Here is a 22,658-nt window from a genome sequence, read left to right on the forward strand (position 1 = left end):
TAGGGGATGCACCTCGGGGTTAGAAATTTGTCAAATTTTCATGGGCTCAAATCCTAACCCATGCCCGATATAGTTGAAATTCTTCCAAGTCAAGCAACTGGACTTCGAGCCCCAATTCCAAGACATCCTAAACTATTTTCAACCTAATAACAAGTATATATTAGAACAGCAATGCAATTCTGAATAACAAGATAAAAAAGAAAAGAAAAGAACCGTAATGCCTTAAGGCACATTTAAAAGAGAGAACTGCCATTTCCTTTATTGTTTCCACCAATCTCAAAATGCTTGCACCTCTACAGAAACTAGTAAAGACTACCAAACATTAGCTGAATGGTAGGAAAAAAACACAACAAAAAAGAAAAAGGTGATAAAACAATGTAAATTACAGACACTGACCTTGAGGCCTAGCATTGCAGCCTTAGGACGACCTTCTTGGTGGTTTTTGCTTGGTCACAGAAAAGAGCAAGTTTAGCCCGAAAAGTTTCCCTCACCATAACATGACATCAATGTTCAATATCCACCTCAATAAGATCATCCGTAATATCCAAAAATGCAATGGTAATAAATTCCTGTAAGATTTCTAAAACCAAATGCACATGCTTGCTTTACATATGTAGGATTAAAAGATCATGATCAAGGATTATAACACTTGACACATCATATCAAGGGAGGCAGCCCTCCCTTAGCAAAGTAATTAAAATTTTTGGATTATTTGAAATCAATCTCCAATCCTCAACAATGAAAGTGACGTTTCAGAAACATATTTTTTGATACAATATCAAATACTACTTCCATTGCTTGATTATAAACTTATGTGTATATGGAGAAATCTAGGATACAAAGGCATAGGCATGATATTAAAAAAGCTTTGACCAATCAAAACCCCCTAATAAAATTTAATAAAAAAACATTTGATTCACTTCAATTTTTATGATATTAGTTAATTCGTTATAAATTATTTTAGTATTATTATAGTCAAACCCTAATAAATATATGATTCATAAGAAACAATATATAATATGTAAAGTAGAAGGGATTAAGAGTGGCATCCTCACAACTAGCCTATCGCACCATTTTTTATCAAACGGGCAATCACATTTCACTTATGTTATGGCGAGTTTGAGGTAGGATGGGCTTGGGAAATGAGAAGAAAAAATTAAATAGGATGGGATCAAAAGTGCTCAAGCAGAGTTGGAGATGAGAAAAACAAATTTTGCAAGTACACTATTTGTTACCATACATATTTGGATTGTTGTTTGAATATTGATTGTCATAAATGAGCCATTACCAACGAGTTCAGCTATGGTCAATACAAGCTTGTTCTCACACCATTCGAACAGCCTCTTGCAACCTTTCATTGGGAATATTTCCCATGAAATAAAGGCTGTTGCACTGACGGAAGCTGGACTCACTACCATTGCAACTGTTTTGGCAGAACGGTAGAATTTACAAGGTGCTAAATGAATTAAAAAAACTACATTTTTTTTCAGAATATTAATCAATTTTCTTGGGTTACTCAATTCTTTGTAGATAAAGTAGAGGGTCCATTTAGTTCATAGTCAGAACCGAAATTGATATCCATTGGAGCCGGAATTGGAATGCTCTGTTTGGTTTAAACAAGAATCAATATAAGAATTGGAATCGGGTAAAATGAAATTTTATTCCCAAGGAGGGATGAGGGATGCCCATTCCCTCGAATGGGAGAATGTCATTCCAGTAGGAATGGGAATGGGATTCCAATTCCTTTCAACCAAATAGTTGGAATTGGAATCACCCATTCCAATTCTGATTCCAGATAAGGGTGTAACTTTTGCGAATCAGAGTTGAGATTTTATTAAAAATTCAATGGGCCCAACCCAAAGCCCAAGCCCAAAACAATGTAAATAATCAACTCGGGCCAACCCGATTTGCAACCCTAATTCCAGTCGGACCAGACCCATATTCTTGCGAATCAAACAACCCTTGATTCTTATATTTTTTATTTATTTGAAAAGCTTGTATTTTCCCTTATTCTTTGTCAAACAATATTCTCACCGTTTTTTATAATATATAATAGATTATATGAATATTCTATGTAGATAATACTGGTCAATCTTCTTGTATCTCATTATTGAATTGAATTCAAATTGCATATTTGGTAACTTTATCGAATTGCATTCAAACGGGGTAACTAGAATATCATTGGTTTCGAATCGAATTTGGGTGTTTTTTTTTATCTTATAGAATCAATTCGGATATACCCTCACCCGAATTTGATTCGATCCGTTTGCAACCAAACTACCAACCTATCAATAACCAAGTGACATTAATGTTTGAACATGTGTTTCTCATTGTGTTAACTATCATAATTACTGTCCCTGCAGGCCTGCACCCCAAAAAAATAATTAAATAAAAAACAAGATTTTGTCATTGTTGATGCAATTAGAGGTGCTAGGCCCGATGATGGTCCAAGCCGTGCTGGGCCTGGGGTTCCAGGTCCACGGGCCGACACACACCGTGTTTCCCATGGCCCATGTGTCAACACAACATGGACCATGGGCCTGTGGTGGGCCGCACTCGGCCTATCCGATGAACTAGCCACCCTAATGGCTAGTTTTAGTTTTTTTGGGTTTTTTTTACATAAATGCCCCCAACAGCTACAAATAATTATATAGAGAGTATTTATGTATAAATATCCCCCACAACATTTTGGGGTTTTTTTACACAAACACAAATTGGACCAAGGGGTTGGTACTTTTAAATATTCTCAATAAAAAATGAGGCAAGAATTAGCAAAATACATTGTACATATTAAAGAACCATTTTTGTTAGATAAAGATACTAAACTTAAAAATGGTTATGTAATTCTGTAAATCCACAATTTAAAAAAGTTTCTAGGAATAATATTAAATCATATGCTTTAAAATTTTTTATTCATATAATCAAAATTTAATTTATACGTTATCAAATCTTAATTCTAATGTTTCAATTACTTCTAATATTTGGACTTCTAAATTAAACATAAGTTATATTTGTGTTATTGGTCATTTTATTATTGAAAATTGGTTTTTAAATAAAATAATTTTATGTTTCACTAGGCTTGAATGACCACATACTCGCCATCTATTGCTGCAAGTATTTTAAATATTTTACATGCTTGTGGAATTGATAATAAATTATTTTCTTTTAGTTTTGATAATGCTAGTAATAATGATTTATCAATAAATATTTTAAAATCTCAATTAAAATCATGTTTAAATGGTAAATTATTTCTTATCAGATGTGCATGTCACATATTAAATTTATGTACTTAGGATGTTTTAAATATTATTTATACTCATATTTCTAAAATTAGAAATTGTATTATATATATTAAAAGTTATGGAGCAAGAAAACAAGAATTTAAATATTTATGACAAAATCATGGTTTAAAATATAAACATTTTATATTAGATGTTATCCATCGATACGGTGCAATACGGCCCAATACGAAGGCATATCATACTAATACGCACGACTCATGGAATACATATCCTGTCGTAGCATATTCTGTATCCATGATCATGAATACGAATACGATATGCTTCGTACCGGTAGTACCGTATTGACACCTTAATCCTTGCACCTAATGTTTCACTTGAAGCAAATGATCAAAGTCAAGAACAATAGGAGAAAATGGTGATGTCAAGATTGTTTGTATACTCAATGGTTGTATAGCATTTTTTCCAAATTATTGTAAATTTTGTTTAATTTTATTTAATTTATTTGATATTTTTTAATAACATAATTTTTATTTTCAATTTCTAACTATATTATATTTTTTATATTTTATTTTCCAATTTTCATGTTTCATTCATCCAACCATTGTATGCTTTGTATTATTCAAATTTAAATGAAATAAAATTCTTATTTTTCTTCCAATTTGTTATTCACTTTGAGTCTATCTCTTTGACTTATTATTTGGTTAAGTATTTTTTTTCGTTTCTTTGTTAGATTTCTTATTTTTCAAATAATTGTCAAAGAAAGTTAAATATTTTAATTTTACTTAGTACAAAAATAAACAAATAAAAAATGTAAAAAAAAATTTAGCTTGGTTCGACCCATGCCCAAGGCCCGCCCCATATCCCAGCCCGGCACGACGTGCAGCCCGTAGAATGGCACAACACAGCATGGGCCTGCATTGGCTTGGACTGTGGGCCATGCCGGGCCAACCCCTAAATTATCCTTGGGGAGGGCAGCACGCCCAGGATGGTCCATGGACTGACACGGCACGGCCCGTTTTATACCTCTAGATGCAATCTTTGGTTGACTTAATACCTGATCCGAGAGGGATAATTAAAAGCGGGCCTCGATTAAACCCAAATCCGAACCGAATCGATTTGGGGTCGAGATTTAAAGTATCAATAACCGATTATTCGGTTGAAATTCGGAAGTGACTGGATATGGTCCTATTAAGACCCGATTACAGCCCTAAATAGTAAATACAATGGATTGGCACACACTGCTTTTTTTGGTAGAAATGGATTCAAGTATAAGGTATCGGGGCTGAATTGGATTTACCATGGGCTTATTTCCTGCCAAATGTAATGCAGGTCTCAGATCCTTCGGCCCAAGCCAGGATTGGATTAATCTAGAGCGCCCTTTAATCTATACAAAAAGGCCTGGACTAGATTAGATGAACGTATAGCCCGTCCCCAGCCATTTGCAACTTCAGAGCCGTCGCTCCCAACGGTAAAAAAATAAAAAAAAAGAAAAATGAAATTCCCTTTTTAGCCTCGGTTATCTTTGATTGGTGTTGCATTTCTTGGTAGCGTCTCTAGTCTGAAGAAGAAATTGAGAGAACCTGTTTGAACTTTAAACTTTCTAGGGCTCGTACTACTTACGACCTCTTGGCTCGACCTTCCTCATCTTCCTTCGGTGCCTTTTTTCCCGCGAAGCCTCGAGGATTCGATAAACAACCAGATTATATACTTGAAGGGTAGACAGAATCTTCTCTTATTCGCCTTTCGATCTCAACGATGATACTCTTTTTTTTTTTTTTTTCCAAAGATTAAAAATCATTTGCTTTATTCTATTTAGGGTTCCGGTTTGTTGCATCCTCTCAATGTTCTCAGTTTTCTATCTCTATACTTTTTCAAGGTTTCATTCTCATGGGTTTTGCCGATGGTGCTGTTCTGATTTGATAATCTAGGGTTTCTCTTTTTTTTTTTTTAATGTGTTCTTATCTCCTGGTTTTGGGGTTGCTTCATTATCTCTCTTTGTTAATGTATTGTATATTCTGTTTCTTCAACAATTGGCTTCACGTTGTAGGAGTGGGAAACGACGCTTGGGTCTGCTGTTGCTGATTGTTTTTGTTTTCTCTGAGTTGGGTTTCGAAGAGGACTGGACTCAACTAATTAAGCTGCGACGTTATGGAGATTCAGACTTCGGGGAAACCAATCGATTCTTTGCTAGAGAAGGTCTTGTGTGTGAATATTCTTTCTTCAGATTATTTTAAAGAACTTTACAGATTGAAGACTTACCATGAAGTCATAGATGAGATCTACAATCAAGTTGACCACGTCGAGCCATGGATGACTGGGAACTGTAGAGGCCCGTCAACTGCATTTTGTCTTCTATACAAGTTTTTCACAATGAAGCTTACCGTAAAGCAAATGCATGGCCTATTGAAGCACCCTGATTCTCCTTATATTAGAGCTGTAAGTTTTTTCTTACATGTGTTTTGCATTTGCAACGTATGTTTCTCCAAACATAATTTGTATGAATTATTATTTCCTTGAAAAAGTTGTTCAACATGAATGCTTGTTTGCAAATTGACTGAATAATTTTATCATGAATATTCGATGAATGACCTCTATGCCATCATATGAAGTTCCTTGGAATTAGGTGCTGCTTACAGTTGTAACTGCACCTTCTACTTTCATAATCTACCTGTTTACTTGACATGTTTGGTTCACTTCCAACTTTCAGCTTCCAATATATTGGCACTGATATCAGATGCTGTTTTGCAGATTGGATTCCTCTACTTGAGATATGCTGCAGATCCAAAAACTTTATGGGGATGGTTTGAACCTTACGTCAAAGATGAAGAGGTATTTTTATCCCTTTCATTATCAACAAGGGCCTTATCTCCAGTATACTTTTGTATGTGTTCATTGTGGCCCTGTCCTGTTGGGTATTTTTAGAACTTATGGTGCCATTGTATGCCATCCATTTCAGTAGGTTCCATTAGACACTAAAGGTTTCTGAAATGTGTAAAGCCACTAATCCCAAATTGCAAATTGACAACTACCATGAAAGCATCTCATAGAACATAACATAAGAATATCCTTGTTAGACCAAACTAACAGAACACCAGAGAGAAGATGCATAGAGATGCTACTGGTACAACAAAACAACAAGTGCCAATATATGGTAAGTTGGAAACTAACCAGATCCATCTCACCAAACAAGCAAACCAAAGACCCAATATGCCCTTTGCTAGAGGGCATAGTTTTCAAGGCGCCAAGGCGAGGCTAAGTGACAGGGGGGCGCCTTGTCGCCTAGGCGATGGATTTTTTTAAGTGGAAAATACATATCCTAGGTAGTTCCCTAGGTTCCATAACCATCTTTCCTTAATAACTATCCATAATTTTCATAAGAAAATTATAAACTTCATGTTTATGTCTAGAAAATCAACATATTTATGAGAGGAAAAAGAAGAAAGGAAAGAAAGTTCAAAAAATATGGGGACTGAACCCCTATTTTTGTTATAGGAAAAGAAGAAAAAAAGGTGGAGGAAGAAATGTGTTGATTAGACAAAACTTTAAGTTTTTTCCCTACTTATTGGTTCAAATTCTGAAGTCTTTGAGGGTTCAATACAGCAGTTAGCAATGTTTGTGTTGATTAAATCCTAACAAATAAGAAAATAATAAAAAGAAATTAGTTTATCCGCCTGGGCGTTACCTTGACAACTATGCTAGAGGGAGGGGCAGGAAACTCAAGCATCCTCTATAAACTGCAGAAAGGAAAATATTTTAATGATCAAAACCCTACACCCATCGATAAAGCTCCCATTGATTTTAATGAAAGAATGCTATTCAAGCAATCCCTTTTTGTTTGGCTAGCTGCAAGCCTGCAACTACTCAGCCCCATACTTTTCAGTTTACATACAATAAGTAATTGCTCCAATATAAATGAAAATGATCTCCATTTTCTCTTTCAATGTGTACCAATACTGCTTTGCTCCTTGCACTTTCATCCTGTAGCCATCTTTTTATTACTTTCAAGTCCACTTTCAGCACTATGTTTTTGAACTTAACCTGCCCAACTTCAATTCTTGTAGAATGGCAAGTAGTTCAGATTTTACGGAATCCCCTAGTCCTATGGGTCCTGAATATAGTGCTGTAGAACACCCATCATGATTTCTGAAAACACCTCCTATGCCTGAAATACCTGGATTCTGATGATGCACCTGTCACAGAAAGTTAGCTTAATTTCATATGGCTTGGTAAAATCATCTAGGAATGTATATGCAAAGTTGCTCTCTCCCTTCTCATTATACGAATCAGACATTCAGACTATCAGTAATGGTGGCTTGTTTCATTTTTTGTTTGCTATTACCATAGGACTTTTATCGTCTTATGGGTGGTTTGGGACTTCATCCACTAGAGATAAAATGACTAGAACTTGAACCACTACCAGTAGATGTAGATACGATCTTCCATGCTTACCACAACCAAGAACCTTGAACCTCATTACCTAAATCATCTTCTACTTCAATGGTATTTTCATAGTCATCATAAATCAGGAATTCTCTGCTTCTTGCATTCTAACCATGTCATCTTTCATGCAAGGTGCCAACCAGCTGGTTGGTAAGGTCTCCTGATGGTTGTAGCAGAGACTAGGGATCGAATCCCACCTGCACCTGGGTTGGGGTGGGGGGGTTATGGGTTGGGGGATAGGCTACCCCCCGTTGTGTAGCCCCCTTCACAAGATATAAAAAAACCATGTCATCTTTCGTATACTTCTTTGATTGCAGTATGCTAATATCTCTTCCTTGACTTCTATGGGGCATTTGTTACATACTTCAGCATATATCCTACCACCAACAATGTGCTCCTTCAGGTATAGGGGGGGCATTAGGGATGAAGAGGGGAGCATAACTGCTTTATACTCTGGTCCTGTGGAGCAAGGTGATGTGGCAAGGTCAGAGTTTTTGGCTGCAGTTTATGGGGTTGAGAAGGCAAAAGAACTGGGTATTAGTAGGCTTATTACTGAGGGTGACTTGAAAACTGTGGTAAAGTGCTTGCATAAGGGGGAAGGGGTGACATGAAAATGGAGGAATGAATTCAGGAGATTTAAATGGCTATCAAAGGACATGTCAATCCAAGTGAGATGGGTGAGTACTGCCAACAGTTTGGCAGATAGCTTAGCCAAGCAAGGGGTACATAAAACACATTTTTTGGGCTCAAATGTAATCTTGGATTGGGTCAGCTTCTAAAGCTGGTTTTCTTTTCACAATTCTTTGTTGTAACCTGATTTTTTTTCTAATTAATGAATTTTTTTCTGTGTTGTTGATAAAAAAAAAGAAAAATAAATATCCCTCCATTTGTCACTTTTCCACAATTTACAAGTGACAACGTTTGTGTTCTTGACTTCTTGGGGATTTGTAAATAACACCACCTCCAAGCTGGATTTTTTATTGCTTTCTCTAGTATTGTTAACCATCTCTACACTCTACTTGATAAGAAGTCTAACAACCTAGCTCTTTGAAGGTCTATAAGAACCATCTGTTAGTCCATTAGCAGATCTAGGTACTCATATGACAGTGGTTCTCAATTCCTTCTTTAACTCTGTTGTCTCTTGATTGCATGTCTGTACTTGTAAGCACTCTCTTGATTCCTCTTCAGCCACGCTGAGGCATGAGGCTTTTCTTTTTCCAATTATATGAACCCTATAGTTTAGGCTTTTTGCCCTTTCAGTTCCTCCAATACAGCTAACAACTTTACCCTGTCGGAGTTACCAATCTCAGCAGGCCTAGAGTAAAGTTAGTATATTTCCTTCCCACTTTCTGAAGACTCCCCCAACATCAAGAGGGCCTGGATTCCCTTGGCTTGTGGCCATCAGAGTTCATCTTTATGAGTCCTTAGGTGGTTAGCTTCATGTTACTGTTTAAGCCACTGTAGCCAATGATCAATCAATCAACCACCTATTTTTGATGCAGTGTTCTATGTGGACAGAACCTGCACCTCTTACTGCTTCAACCTCCAAGCCTGAAATTAGTATGATCTCACTTCTCAGGTTCTCCAATGAACCAACAATGGTCTAGAGGGTAAACAAAGTTGCAGCAGGTTTTTAATGTTAAAACTGGACAGTTTCTCATGTACAAGCTGGAAGAGAAAATTTCACCCACAAGACAGTACAATTGGGCTATAAAAGATGCAAAGTTGAATACACAACGATTGCAGAAACCAGAAATGACAGTCCAAAAAATGAAGTTGACTGCAGGATTTTGTTCAGTTTATATAGATTTTTTCTACAGCAGCAGTAGCAATGACAACTTTGACCAAAGAAGCGGTTTGCTCAAAGAAGAGGTCTGGTGAGCTGGCTCTTGGTTTGCAGACGAAAGAAGAACGGGGGTTTGGGGATCAGAAGTTTAATATGGCCCTGTTGGGCAAGTGGCTGTGGAGATTAGAAAAGGAGAAGGATTCCCTATGGAGGAGGTGGTGGTTGGGAAATATGGGGTGGTTGGCTTTGGGTAGGAATCAAGAGAAGTTACAGCTTCTTTTGGGGTGAGTGTCTGGAAAGGTATCATGAAGTTTAACCAAGAATTTAGAGATCTCACCTGCTACTTTGTTGGGGATGGCTCCAGAATAACATTCTGGGAGGATGACTGGTGTGGAGTGGGGAGGCTGTGTGGGATTTGCCCCAGACTTTACAGGCTGGTTGACCATGATGTTCCCATCAGCCATTTCTTTGAGAAGAGGGGGGACAAGATGATTTGGTGCCTGAAATTCAGGAGATCCCTTTGGGATAGGGAAGTGGAGGAATGTGTAAAGCTGTTGGAAGTATTGGAGAAATCAAAGGTCTCTAGTTCCTCAAGGGATGAACTGTGGTGGAAGGAATGCAAGAATGGGAAATTCTTGGTGAAATCCTTCTTCCTAGCCTTGATTAAAGACCGGATGGGGGAAGGGGGCTGTAGAGGTGTGTGGGGAAATTGTGTTCCATCTAGGGTGGAGGCTTTTACGTGGTTGTGGCTATGGATGGTGTCCTTACCACTAACCAGCAAACATATACCATATGTGCAAAGAAAGTGAGGAGACAGTCTTTCATCTGTTCTTTTCGTGTAGTGTGGCTGAGATGTGCTGGAGATATTACTTAGCATTATTTGGTATGCAGCTGTTCCTCGTCGAGTCTCTGGCTGAATTTTTTTCCAAGTGGCTGTCCTTCAATGGAAGCAAAAAAGCCAGAATTGTTTGGAGTTGTATTCTGTTTGCTGTATGCTGGTCCATTTGGAGAGAAAGAAACAGTAGTTTTTGAAGACAGTCGGTGTGGGCTAGTGTGCTAGAGAAGGTGGTGGAGTCTATTGGAAGGGCTGTCACTGATTGGGTGCTCATTTTAACGGATTTTGCTCAAATTTCCATGTCAGATTTAGGGTCTTCCTTTTGTTGTGCAATTGAGGTCCAAGAAAGGTTTTTGTAATGGTTTGTGGTGTAACAAATTTCCTTCCCTGTTATTATAAAAAAATGACAACTTTGACTCCTTGACTAACACAGTTAACACTATACTAACCATTTAATGCATTCGCAATTTACTACAACTCCACAACTTACAAGACATAAGACTAAATGCATTTGCAAACTACTAAACTAGACATAAATATGATATTAAAGACAATTTTGATTCCAGCAATGGATCTTCCAATGGAGCCAACAATTTGGAGGCCCATTTCACTAAGTAGCTGCGGTCCATGAAGATGGCCCAGACTCCTAAGCCTTCAAATTCTGGTCCAGAACCCAAATTGTAGAAGCTGCCACTTCTTGTTCTAAAATTTATCCACTTGGCCATCGTGATGGCCATCATGTTTCTAGTTTCTAATGATGTCATCAGTTATAAATGGCTTAAATTCCATTGTTTTGACCCAGTGTGCATCCTTGATAGATATATTTTCAATGATGTCTTCTGTACACCTAGACTTATCTTTGAAAAGTCTTGCATTTATTTCTTCTCCAAAACACCATAGTGCCAACCTGATTTTACATATTAAAATGATGTTTCAGTCTGATATTAGTTTTCTAGGATGCCATGGTCACATTCTTTAGTCAGTCTGATCTGATTAAAATCAAACATGGTGATTTGCCATCTTTTGAGAGAACAAAGTGTTACTAGTAAAGAAGATTGTTTTTTTTTTTTTATTTCAATTTATGTGAATTCTGGTCGGTATATAAAATTAGGAAGCTGACCTATAATTTAGTATTTTATTTTATTTCCTAGGTGACTAGGCACTCCACTGTTGCCTGGAATCACCTATATGCCTTGCAACAGTGAAAAAAAAGAATATGATTGTGGTATTATCCTTCAGGAGTTCTCTCCAGGATCAAATGGTCGAGTAACAACGATGGGTGCCTATGTGCGGGATTTGCTTCTTGGACAGGTCAGTTTTTATTAACTTAATTATGCTCATGTATCATGGGAAAGTCTGCTTACTATGCCTGCCCTTTTCTATCTGTTCTGCATTAGGTTTATATTATAAAGGTTGATTTGTTTTTTATTGTTTGCCATACTTGCTATGGTAGAAATATTGTGAGGTGTAATACTCCGACACTTGGAATCTTCTTATTTTTATGTTCTATGTAGCATATTCAACTATCTTTAACTATTGTTCATTGAAAAGCAATCTTTGTATAGAAGTGACTTGCTATGGTCTAGTTGTTAAAATGCTCTCTCCCTTAGTTAGGGTTGATGGTCTTGGATATGGGATTAGCGACATCATAAGCTTTATAATGTCAATATTGCCATATCTATGGCCTCAATTAGGATGGGTACCATCACTTCCTACGAGGGACACAACATCTTTATTTCTGTGTCCATATATTAATTCCTTTTTTATATGTATATTAGTCTTCATGATATGCTCGTTTTATCTTAGTATTAGTTTGCATTGCAAGTTGGCTTGAAATTTTCACATATCAAGTAATTCACTTATAGTGTGGTGTTATCATCTATCAATTGGTATGACCTGTTGTTAATTATTTCCTCGTACGTGTAAAGTAATCTTTGCTAGTGCATTCAAAACTTCTGTTGAGCCACATGATTATTGGATAAACCCTTGGATGCACATGACTAATTTAACCACGCCATTTGCAACATGGTATGTATTCCTTTGTTCTGCTTTATGCATTTATCAAAGGCCTTCTTTTTCTGCCAAGGAATAAGCTAGAAAATCTTTTCTTATCACTTGAGGATAGGTATAAACAATACATGTTACAATAAAGTTAATGAAGAAAATAAAGTCTGACCATTAGATTTAGTTTTGTAAATCTTCACTGTTGGCTTCATCATCTTTGAAAATAAAGTCTGACCATTATGATCTAAGTCTTTTATCCACGATTTGTTCCTCAATTTAGCTAAGTTCTCTTATGGTGGCAAAAGATATGGAAGATTGGGGATATAACCTTGATCATAGTTAGTCCTTATATAGAGAATCGGACAAGGTGGACTTCTAAGCCTTGCAGGCAAGGATCAAAGTATTGGTATCGGGTATTGAATCGGACAGCTTGGATATGGATACAGACACGAATGCACTTTGTAAACACATGGATAGGGACAAAAAATATAGAAATGCTTGGATATGCTAGGGAAAACACATATAAATTCCATAAATACATTAATAAATCTAAATTTTAAATCAAACACAAATAATGTGTAAATACATAGGAAATGTATATTTTAATGGTGTATATGAAAAAATATATTACAATTAATATAGTGGGGTGTATAAATATCATACAATTTTATTGATAATGCATCAATCAAGAGTTCAATACACATAACATATACACATATTATATTTTAATTATTATATCAATTATTTTCTATTTTACTATTTTTACTTTTTTACATTAACAAAAAAGTCAACAAATATTAAATAATCAAATGTAAATTAAGATATCAATTAATAATTTATACAAATATATAATATAAAAATATATAACCCCCTATTTGCTAATGTTGTTCATTCATTCATTGTAATAAAATATCTTCTTAAAAGGCAATGAAAGTTATAAAATCATTATTTTTTTGTATGAGAAATAAGAATTTCAGACCCTAACATAGACTTGTTCGGGCTTGCCTCGAGGGGCATAGTACAAAGGTGACTCATAGAATCAAGAATGCAATATGTTTTACATCACATTAGCTACTTGAAGCAATGCAATTAAGGAGAAAAAGAGATTGTGGGTTTTACATGCTTGAAAATGCTTTATATGTTTGCTTTTACTTTTAAATTTTCATTTGAATACGCTTTACATGTTATGTTTATGTATTTTAATTTTATATAATAGGTTTATTAAAACATTTATTTTAAAACTTAAGTTTATATTTTTTATTAACATTATGTTTAATATTTTTTTTATTTTTTTGCATATTTAAAATTTGTTGGCATTTTTTTGAATTTTTTAGTTTTTTTTTGTAATTTTGTGCCTTTCTTAAAAAAGCGCGCGCTTCGCCTTGTTTCTTGCGCCTCAGGCGCAAATTGGCCCTTGTGCCTTTTTTGTGCCTTGCGCTTTTAAAATAAGGGTTCTCACACAAAAATAATGATTTTATAATTTTAATTGCTTTTTAAGATCTTTTATTAGAATGAATGAATGAACAACATTAGCAAATGCTAGGTTAAAAAAAAAGCAAAAAAGTGTGGAATTTTCAAAAGGCGCACACCTAGGTTGAGGTGCAAGGCACACTAGGCGTGCACCTTTTGAAAGGGCTGCGCCTAGGACCTAGGAGAGGTGCATATCCTAAAATGCGTGTCGCTTGTGTGCCTAGGCACGTGTCTCAGGTGTGCCTTTAAATCACTGGATATAAATGTTGATTAGTATATTTGATAGATTCTATTTAATGTTATAAAATAATTATTCTATTATTAATGCTTTATTTTTATAAGTTTCTTGAGATTAAAATCATCTTTGATTTAATGTGGATTTGATAGATTATTTATTTTATTAGTTTATAAAATATTAATTTTGAATATTATTCTTTTTAATTTTTAGTTGGAGTTGTTAAACATATATATGCATTATTTATTTGGAATACATGTAGATACTGAATTTCGTAAAAGTTATTTTGTTTAACTTATTAGCATAAGACTCAAGATGGCCTAGTGGCTTAAGGGTTGATTTAAGGTTAAGGCACTCTATGCATTGGGTGACCTGGGTTTTAATCCCTATATTGTCATTTTTTTAGGACATGGTGTATCGCTATGTATCGGTTGATTCAATGTGATACTGATCAATGCACATCTGTATCGGCCCAATATGCATGACTGGCAGGATATATCTCCAGTCGTAGCGTATCTCATATCGGGTATGGTTGATACCAATACAATGCACCCCATATTGGACGTATTGTATTGATATTTCAATCCTTGCTTGTAGGTCCTTTGTCTCGTATGCATAACTAGATGGGTTCTTATTTGCTTAGTTTTGGCAGGAATCTATAACTAGATGGGTTTGTATGCATAACTAGATGGGTGGAGGTTGGACTAAACTCGTTGGCGCTTGTATATCATAGTTATAGCACTAGTAGACGATGCAACAGGCTATGAAGTCTTGTATGGCTTTCTTCGTCGTGGTCTAATAGTAGTATTGCACAATTCACTTGTAGGTCCTGAAGATTCCAGAATATCCTCCCATAGGAGATTCATTAAAGATCTATGAGAACTTGGTCAAGAGGAGAGATTTGGCTATCACCACCAAGCGACTCTTAAAGAACAGATGCTCACCGACTATAGTGTACCTGTTCTAATATCCTCCCATAGCACTAGTAGGTGTCTAGGTGATACAGCGGGTTAGTCTTGTATTGCTTTCCTCATCCTGGTCTAATAGTCGAATTTCACAATTCACTTGTAGGTCCTGAGGATTCCAGAATATCCTCCAATAGGAGATTCATGAAAGAGCTATGGCAACTTGGTCAAGAGGAGAGATTTAGCTATCACTACCAAGCGGCTCTTAAAGAACGATGTTCACCAATTATCATGCACCTGTTCGTAGTTGAGGGATCATCTTAGACTCTATTGTGGATCAATGTTACACAACATCTTGATGGGCCTCCTTTTCAGCTTCTTAAGAAGAGGATAGATGGGCCTATATTCAGAGAGAAGTAGCAGCTCATGGACTCTGGACAAGGCATAGGCCACTCTATTGGATGGCCAAAGCTTTTACTTGGCCCTATAATTAAATCCTAGTAGTTTTTAAAGCTACTTTGCCACTTTGGACTGTGTTCTTGCTGCTACAGGATGCTTTGGACTCTGGTGGTTTGTTCTAATAATAGATGGCCTCCCCTACAGGTAAGAACACCACTTCTGTATGGATAAGGTGGCAATCATCAACTCCTTGTCATGAGTGGACTTACGTTTGGCCTGAGGAGATAAGGCATTGACGTAAAAGGAAATAGGTTGTCCTTGTCGCGTGAGAACTGCCTCAATTCTAGACTTAGATTTACTGCATTTGATCACAAAATCTTGTGTAGAAGTCTGAGAGAGCCAATGTGGGTGGTGTAGAAATTGCTTCCTCCATAGAATTAAAAGCCTGTTGGGCTTCATGAGTCCTGGAGAATGAATTCCTTTAGAGTAACTAAGTGAGTGAGTGGCCTTGCAATGAGTTCATAGTTGTGAATGAAATGATAATAGTAGCTGATAGGGCCCAGGAAACTATGAAGACTCATGATTGATGTGGGCCTGGGCCAGTTGATCATGTTGATAATCTTTTTGGGGTCAGCCATAACTTGGCCTCTCTCTACAATTTGGCCCAAGTAGTGCACCTCGTCTTGCCAAAAAAGGGCGGGTTGCAGTGCAGGATATGGAATATAACCCCGGTGGTGGTATTTTGGTGTATTTGGCAAGAGTGGAATGCAAGGATCTTCAAAACCAAGTCTAGTTCTGCTGATGGTATTTATCAGAAAATTTTGGGGAAGTTGTTTTCATGGCTGGCTGATCATAGGTTGTTTAAGGGTGTAGATTTTGAATCCTTTTTTGTACATGACAGTTTTTTGTAAAGCAGGGTGGGGGTCAAGGTCAGAGGGGACAGGTGTTTAGGGTCCCTGAATATAGCATCTTGATGTATTTTGTTCATATTATTATTACAATTATACTTTACCTTTCTCAAAAAAAGGGCAGGTTGCAAAAAGAAGTTTTATGAACATCTTAGGGATATACCCTGGTTTGGTGATAGTCGAACTGAAGGTATAGTTTAGAAAAGATTGCGGCAACTTTCAATTCATCCACTAGTTCATCTATCATAGGTATTGGAAGTTGGTCCTTTACTGTTATATGGTTGAGTGCCTAATAATCAACACAAAACCTCCATGTTCCATTCTTCTTGATTAGGAGAACAAGAGAAGAATAAGGACTGGAGTTTGATTAGATCATACCTTTCCCTAGTAGCTCTTACACAATTCTTTCAATTTTGGCCTTCTAAATTTTGGTTTTAAAAATTAAAGCTTCCTACCAAAAAATTTGGTATATTTCAATGCAACTTTAGATAATAATATAAAAAAGATCAATTTCTTTCTTATTATTCTATTTGTTTTTTCCTGCATTCATCCTATCCTTTGCTACCCTTTCCCCCCGTGAAAAAAAAAAACAGAGAGAGAGAAAGACACTTGAGCTGAATGTTTATTTCTTTTAATTACATAAAATTTAACCCATTTCTTCTCTATTGTGGACTAAAATAGGAGTCATCATTATCATCATGTGCCGATTTTATTCTCTCTGCTGTTTTTTATTTTTTGAAGTCATTCTTTCTACACTCTAAACCAGAGTTGGTGGAATGGACCTTGATAGTTGTTTCAAAAATAAGTTTTTAAATCTTTCTTTCAGATGAATTTGCAATCATTATATAAGTTGTTTTAAAAATAAGTGTTTATAAGTTGAACATGTTCATTGCATCTTCAATAGTTTTGCCACTTCTTTGATTGGATTTTAACCAAATGTAGTCATCTATTAATAACTAATTAACTTTAGTCATGATTGGTATAAATATTTGTTGATTTGAGAATTATTCTTGGATGGTTGTATGTTCTCTTCAGGCTGTATTCAGTTCAGGAGGTTTCCAACTGAAAAGAGGAATAACATTTGTTCAGAATACAGATATACTCACACATCTCGTGCCCTTTTGTGCATGTACCTTCTTTTTTCTTCAACTTTTTATTTATTGATTTTTTTTAGTTTCTTTCTTGTCTACTACATATGGATCACAGAATGTCACGCTTTCAGATGTGAAACAAGAGTAGTGTTATTATTGATCAAAAAACAAAGACTAGTGTTTTAGATATTGATTATTTGCTAACATGCTTTGGTTATGTTCACTTACACATTGAAATTAGAGTTATCTTGTTTACGTGCATGTTGGTCCATGCCAGTTCTTTTGTCTGACTCCAGATATTTAGAACCATTGTCATTGCTTTTTGTTTTTGTTTAATAACAGTTTAAAGAGACTTTACTGGAAAACTTGGAGTAAGAACTAAAAGAGTTGTTCCAATAATAATACAAGAGGTGTTTTCACCATTGAATGAATGCCTAAAAACTTGTGTCAAATGGCAAGTTTAGTTTGAATGATAGTAGAGGATACAATGCCAACCCCAAGAAACCAAAACATGACATTCATTCAATGGTGGGAAGCAATGGAGGAAAGCACCACTCAAAAGGATTTCCCAAATTTCTAGGAAAAATCTGACTCTTAACTTGGTACATTTGGAAGCACAGATGCAATAAAAATACCAATAGAAGTTTGATGGACCGGTTAAGATTGTGGAGGGTGCAATGAAAGCTCTCAATGAATACATGTAAGTCGATGGGTCAATGGGCAAGAAGCCCAAGTTAACATGTAAGTGGACCCCCCCCTGAAGGAATGATCAAGATGAACTTTGGTGCTTCTGTTAGGGGAGATGGTCAGTGCTTGTATAGATGCATAATGAAAACCATGGATGGAAGGATCATCAAAGATATTGCAGGTACCATTGGAAGATCAACAATCAATGTAATGGAGTTTTTTGGGCTGCGTTCAAGTCTCATGAGATGGCGATGTAGAGTGGGTATAGAAGAGTTTGGATTGAAGGTAATTCTGGAATCATCATCTTGCTGGGGAATGATCAACCACGATGGAAGTGTGATACCTTAGCTTGACAATGAAAGGAGAAAGGATTGGAGATTATCTACAACCCACTCATTGAGGGAAGGTAACCAAGCAGCTGATTGGATATTAATCAACCACCATGGAAGTGTGATTACCTTAGCTTGACAATACAAGAAGAAAGGATTGGAGTAATGCATTAGAGATTATCTACAATCCACTCATGGAGGGAAGGTAACCAAGCAGCTGATTGGATGTCTCACATGGTCATGGGCCCAGGCCAAGTCACATGCACCGATTCAATCCCTTTGGATGTTGCACATTTGTAGCATGAACTTGTGGGGTTGTGCAACCCTGAGATTTACATAATCCTTTTTTATTTCCCTTATTTATCAAAAAGAATAAAAGAAAACAATGTATAAAAGCACAATACCCCTAATTGCTAACCTACCCCTGGTTCCCTAGTTAGTGAATATACCAATGTTGTGCCTTCACAACAGAGTGAAGGTACAACCACCCTTGATCCAACGAATTACTACTTTGATACTTTCAAGTCTCCTTCAAGTTTCAATAAAATATAACCTGGACAAAGCTAGCCCCAACCCTTGAGTAGACATTACTACTCATCCCTAATTGATTGTTGCCAATTGGACCACAGTAGAGTGCTAATTTCTCACCTTCATGGTTCTTGAAAACCCTACCTATTAATCTATAGTGAAAATTCTTGTATTCCCGTAGCTGCAATATCCTGCTGGTTGATTTTTGTTTTTGTGTTTTTTGCATTTTTCTTTTATTTTGAGGGTGCGAGGGACATCCATTAAAGCGGAGTCATCTTTTGCTGTCCACGTGTCTTCTCCTTTTCTAAGTATGCTCTGAACTTACAACATTTATTGGATGTTTTAACTTGGTTGAATTTAGTTGACGAAAGTTTCAGATTTAATTACCTTGTCAAGGGGATTGTTTATTTTGGACATGTAGCTAGAGGCTTTTGGGTTCAAACTTTCCTCATCAATAGAGTGTGGAGTCGTTAAGCATAGGGACCTTTTCTAGGATGTCTCGTTACAAAATATTTGTTGTCTTGGAGGTGCTAAAACCTTTACAATGTGATGGCTAGCTAATGGTACTGGTAAATTTCATTTTAAATTACATAAAACAATTCATGATTCATATTCATATTGCATTGGCTAACATCTAAGTGCTTGGTGTTGGTTAGCAACCTGATGTAACTTTCCATTCCGAATGTCCTCGACTTTAAACCTGCAAGGCCCAAAGCTGGAAGCGTTTTCGTTTGTACTTTTCTAATTCTTATCGATATCATCAACTGGATTATGTTTATTTTGGCGTATTCACTTTGCTTGAAAATGAAATGACTGACTGTTCATTTTTTCCTGCAGTACTACTTCGATACACTTTTCCCTCGCATCCCTGTGCCTATTATGCGGCAGATGGTTACCAACCTTGAGAAGATGAAGCTTCCTACCAAGCACTCCGGAGTCACTGGGGAATCTAACCGTCATGGATCTGATGATACGGCCCGTCGTCCACCCTCTGTAAAAGCTGCCCTTTCGGTCTCCTTTGGTCAGCGTGCCCCTCATCGTGCATCCACAAGGGACTCTTCACCTGTTCGGCGGACTATACCACTTTCTCATGACAGAAACAGTGCGGATGACATGCGAAAGTCTCCCAGCAGCCGCCGCAGCCACAGCCGTGATTTGTCTGATCGAGACCATACTGACCGGGACAGAGACCGGGAAAGTGACAGGGACAGGGACAGGGACAGGGACAGGGACAGGGAAAGGGACAGAGAGAGGGAGAGGGATAGGGACAGAGGGAGGGACAGGGAAAGGGACAGAGAGAGAGACAGGGATAGGGACAGAGGGAAGGACAGGGACAGAAGGCATGAATATGATCGACGTGGAAGTCATGAGAGTAGAGATTATCGCAGGTCCAGATATGCTGACAGAGAAGGAGAAAGTAGCAGACGAGACTATGAAAGAAGCAGCTACGATGGAAGTAGGCACAGAGAATCTAGTTCTCGTAGGAGTAGAAGCAGAAGCAAGAGTAGAAGTAGAAGCAGGAGTAGAAGCCACAGTTTGCAAGATCGCGTCGATCGTTCAAGCCCATTCAAAGATGCAAACAAGGAGAAGACATCTGCTTCTAGCAATCTGGCCAAGTTGAGAGATCTTTATGGTGACACAGGCAATCAGAAAGCATATAATGGACCTGAAAGGGGCGCTAAGGATAGCAGTACAGAGGAAGTAATTAGACTAGGTGGTTCTACTTGGAAGTAGCAGCCTGGGTGGGGGATGCTCTTTTCTTATATTTGGATTAGGGGAGAGAGAGAGAGAGAGAGAGACTACAGAGCTCTCTATCTCATGGATACTACTCTAAGGATCATTGTGATGAGGTGCAAAATGATGACTCTAGTTGTTGACGCTGCATCAATTGTACTTTTGAAGTTGCATAAAATTTGCGTCATAATTTTCATAGGCGAGGATGGCTCTCTCTTGATTTGCAGAGAGCAGGGTTTCCAATTTACTGGATGCACATTTATGCAGAGAACAGGGTTTAAACTTGTGGGGATTCGATTCTCAGAAGAAGTGTACTGATTCCATATTCCTATTTGAGGATGCTTCTGCGTCCTTGGTCTCATTTATATATATTTATTGGCTTAATTACCAGCAAGCGGTTAGGGCCTTGGGGGCTAGCCATGCATGCATCCTCCTTTTTTGGTGAGTAGTTGTCGACAGTATACTTGGTATTATCATGGTTTCAACCTGAATCAGTCCTCTACATTTGGAAATTCTAGTCTGCGTCGTCATTTGTCACGCAGTTCAAACTTTTGATATAGCTCCGCTTTGTGATTTCAAACGTTTCCAAAATGTTAAAAAAGATTAACGTCTGTGATCCATCCTTGTCGTTATGACTTACAAAATAAATAAAAATGTTTTTATGTTCTGAGTAATAAGGATAAGAGAAAGTTAGTTGGGTCATGGGTAAAAAAGATGAAATTCTTAAATGGGCGAATGGTGGCAGAAGATTCATCATTGAAGGTGAGGTGCTGATTGCTGAAGGGTGTTACATGACATCCAAGTTCCATGGAGATTACGAGAGAATCCCAACCGGAGGAGAACCTATCGATCTCATACTCGTATGTGCAGTTGTACACCATGAAGGAAATCAAGTAGCAGACTGGCTCATAAATGAGTCCAGACACGTGAACCCATCATCTCCCACTTGCGCATGGGCCATGGATTACCTAGCACTGTAAGATTGCTTGGGTTGCGTATTTCGTAGATTAAGTTCACATTTCCCTTTGTACCCCCCAAAAAAAGGAGGAACTTAAAATTAAAGACCAAGAGAGAGAGAGAGAGAGAGTATTATCTGTTTCAGTTATTTTAATTATTTCTCATTTTATTTTTTTTATTTTTCATTATTTACTTCTATAATTTTTTAATGCAACATCATCCATGGACAAATTAAAAATTTTAGGGTCTGTTTAGTTCACAATTGGAATCAAAATCCTTTGAAATCATAAACAGAAAGATCTATTCCCATCTGTTTAATTCAAACAAGAATCAAAATGGGAATTGTAATTAGGTGGAACGGATTTCATTTCCCAAGGAGGGGGAGGGAAAGACTATTCCCTCAAATGGAGGAATGTCACCTCACCACGAATGGGGAATTGTAATCTGATTCCATCCAACCAAACAGTTGAAATCGGAATGGCTCATTCCAATTCCAATTTTAGACCCCTATTTCTATGAACAACATACCTTTAAATCCTTTAATAGCATGACAACACTTCTTGTTATATCATATTAATCGAATTGGTTAAGGTACGAATAGTTTAAAGGGCCCAGCAAATATATTTTTCCCCAAACATCAGGGAACATATTTTTGAGGGGTCAAAATTCAAGGTTTTATGAAAATAAAATTCAGGGAAACTTTAAGTCATCATCATCCAAGCCCAACTATATGGGGTATTCTACATGAATCTTGTTTGGCAAGTCCATTAAATTCTATTTAATGCTATATACATTGTTAAATTCTTGACACTTAACCATTTTTTACTATTTGCTCATGCCCTTTTTGGTCTACCCCTTGCCCTTATAGCCCCTTTAACTTGTAATAAATCATTTTCTGTATTACTTATAGTTCTTTATGCATATAGCCAAGTGGAGACTTGGAGCTATTCTTAGTCTATGCACATGGTGTGTTGTTGAGAAAATGGTATTGTATATGTGTGGGTTGGAAGCACCGTTTTCTAAAGCAACGGTCTTTTTTTGTTTGGAAATGTTGTTGCCAAGATATGACATTTCCTGGGGCAACATCAACACCTTTTGTTTGGTACCA

The 22,658-nt window shown here is 36.9% G+C and overlaps 1 protein-coding gene across 1 annotated transcript; it reads left to right on the forward strand.

Annotated features, from left to right (window-relative positions):
- The first annotated feature begins 4,787 nt into the window (after positions 1-4,787).
- Positions 4,788-21,209, forward strand: ATSRL1 (PRP38 family protein). Its single transcript, XM_010257395.3, has 5 exons — positions 4,788-4,957; positions 5,290-5,678; positions 5,991-6,071; positions 11,543-11,614; positions 19,697-21,209. The coding sequence occupies exons 2-5, from the start codon at positions 5,391-5,393 to the stop codon at positions 20,591-20,593; spliced, it is 1,338 nt and encodes a 445-aa protein (XP_010255697.2). The 5' UTR covers positions 4,788-4,957; positions 5,290-5,390; the 3' UTR covers positions 20,594-21,209.
- The last annotated feature ends 1,449 nt before the right edge of the window (positions 21,210-22,658 follow it).

Source organism: Nelumbo nucifera, chromosome 1 (genome assembly GCF_055504915.1).
Source record: "Nelumbo nucifera cultivar China Antique chromosome 1, China Antique-T2T, whole genome shotgun sequence".
Taxonomy (NCBI): domain Eukaryota; kingdom Viridiplantae; phylum Streptophyta; class Magnoliopsida; order Proteales; family Nelumbonaceae; genus Nelumbo; species Nelumbo nucifera.